At 47.7% G+C, this 2,038-nt stretch overlaps 1 protein-coding gene across 1 annotated transcript; it reads right to left on the bottom strand.

Annotated features, from left to right (window-relative positions):
- Window positions 1-415: 415 nt before the first annotated feature.
- On the bottom strand, window positions 416-1,217 carry LOC119312863 (chemocyanin-like). Its single transcript, XM_037588640.1, has 2 exons — window positions 939-1,217; window positions 416-850 (listed from the first exon to the last, which is right to left on the bottom strand). Exons 1-2 carry the CDS (start codon window positions 1,108-1,110, stop codon window positions 648-650), a joined length of 375 nt encoding a protein of 124 aa, XP_037444537.1. The 5' UTR covers window positions 1,111-1,217; the 3' UTR covers window positions 416-647.
- Window positions 1,218-2,038: the final 821 nt, after the last annotated feature.

Genomic DNA, 2,038 nt, shown 5'->3' with positions numbered 1-2,038 from the left:
TGGAATACTGATCTACACATTCATGAAATGATTTCTGATGGCAAGCTAAGATACAACTTTTCATTCTTCATGGAGATTGTGACTATAGGATGCTGGAGCATATGGAATCAGAGAAATGGACTGGTATTTAAGAATATACCATGCTCCATTGCATCATGTAAGTTTAACTTCACCAGCACCTTCAAGCTCACCATGATGAGAGCCAAGCCTAGCCTTAAGGATGGCATGTCATCCTGGATAGACAATATTTGAATAATTTTGTAGCTTAATTTCTGCTTTCTTTGTAACCTTTTCCACTCTGGTTGCTCTCCCAGCAACCATTGTACTATGCACTCTTTTTCCTTTATATAATGAAAATGACACACAGTAGGGTTTTACCCTACTGTATTTTGGTCAAAAAAAAGTGACAAATAGTTAAATCAGAAGAATAATTGTCAACGCCTTTTATTCTCTCGTATATATGAGTACAAAATCAGCACACAGGGCACCATACAACAGCAAGTACGATCGGTTGAGTGCAAATCAAACAGTGCACATTGATCTAGGACTTGAAAGAACGAAGCACGTCCGGCCTTTTATTTTGGTTATTATCAGGAATTAATTTTCGCTCGTTGTGTCACGTAACATCGCGCGTACGATGGATGAGGCTAGACGGCGGTGACGGCGATCTTCATGCCGGACTGGCAGTGTCCGGGAATGCTGCAGATGAAGTAGTTTGTGCCGCGGGCGAGCGTGACGCGGTCGGAGCCGGACTTGTAGACCTTGGCGCCCTTGGCCGGCTTGGCGCAGGCCTTGTACCCCGCCGCGCTCACCGCCACCACGTCGTGCGCCGTCGCGTCGTACTTGAACACTGCAAGCAGCCAGAAAACTTCTTATTCATTTGCATGCACAACACTATCGATCCATGATTCCATGTATGCACGTATATAGGTACGTACCTAGGACGTCGCCGGCCTTGAAGCGCTTGCCGGTGGGCCAGGAGTTGGTGTTGAAGGACCAGCCGCCGCGGTCGCCGACGTTGAACACCGCCGCCTCCGCCACGAGCGTGCAGAGAAGAAGCACCCCTAGGACCAGGGCCACGTTGGCACTGCCTCTTCCCTGCGGTGCCATTGCTAGCTAGGTTAGCAGCTACCGATCAAGCCAGCAGGTACGAGGAGAGGCAGGTTGAGAGAGGAGAGATGCTGAGAGGAAGGTGCGGTGGTGGTTGGCAATGGACTAGCCGGTGCGGTTTTATAGACCCGCCGGAGTGGAGGCGTGAGGGCAAGTAGGCCCGGCCGCACGGCCGAAAGGAGAGTGGGATACTGGTTTTCTTTGGGAGGGCTGTAGTATTTTTCTTGCGATGGCGTAGAGTAGAGTGGAATGGGGGTTGGCCAACGACCCACAATAATGGAGGCGCGCCATTACTTTCGTCTTTGGACCCGGCCGACTGCGACAAGTCATACATGAGTAGACTTGGAAGAGAACTTCTGATGGGAGCGTGACGACGCCAACCCGGCCACTTAGCTGCAGCGTGGACCAAAATTTATTATTAAACTACGATCGAACACAGAAGTTTGGACGGAGAAAAATTAAGCAGGAAGTGGCGTCCAAGTATAATTGGACTGCGCACTACACGTTTAATCAATCGATCCATCTCTCTCGACCAACAACTTCAAATAAGAATGAAAAAAAAACTTCAAATAAGCTTACAAACCAATTTGTGATTGAAGGGTTAGTGGAGAGTGGTATCACCGGCCCACCAGAGTTCAATTCCTAAACTTGATACTGTTGTTTGGATTTTTCTAAATTTATTTCAGGCCTTCTGGCGACGCATTTAGTGGAAACAGACGTTCCTGTCGACTACAAAGATGTCTGTGATGACTTCATCAATCTTAAAATAATATGTCAGCTCAGTCTCTCGAAGGTGCTCATAGAGGTAGGGAGTGTGCAGTGGCGGAGCCGGGGCAAAGTCTATACACGGTGACATTGTTCAACATTTGCCCCTCTAATTAGCAATACTAATCATGGTTTCTTTAGTACTATTTAGTGAAGAATGGTA

Source organism: Triticum dicoccoides, chromosome 5B (genome assembly GCF_002162155.2).
Source record: "Triticum dicoccoides isolate Atlit2015 ecotype Zavitan chromosome 5B, WEW_v2.0, whole genome shotgun sequence".
In the NCBI taxonomy this organism is placed as follows: Eukaryota; Viridiplantae; Streptophyta; class Magnoliopsida; order Poales; family Poaceae; genus Triticum; species Triticum dicoccoides.
This window is presented reverse-complemented; position numbering and strand designations above follow the sequence as displayed.

Excerpts from the sequence above, each read along its gene's own strand:
- LOC119312863 (XM_037588640.1), bottom strand. The coding sequence starts at position 1,110 with ATGGCACCGCAGGGAAGAGGCAGTGCCAACGTGGCCCTGGTCCTAGGG. Across the intron at positions 851-938 it reads CAAGGCCGGCGACGTCCTAG|TGTTCAAGTACGACGCGACG; the intron begins GTACGTACCTAT and ends GGCTGCTTGCAG.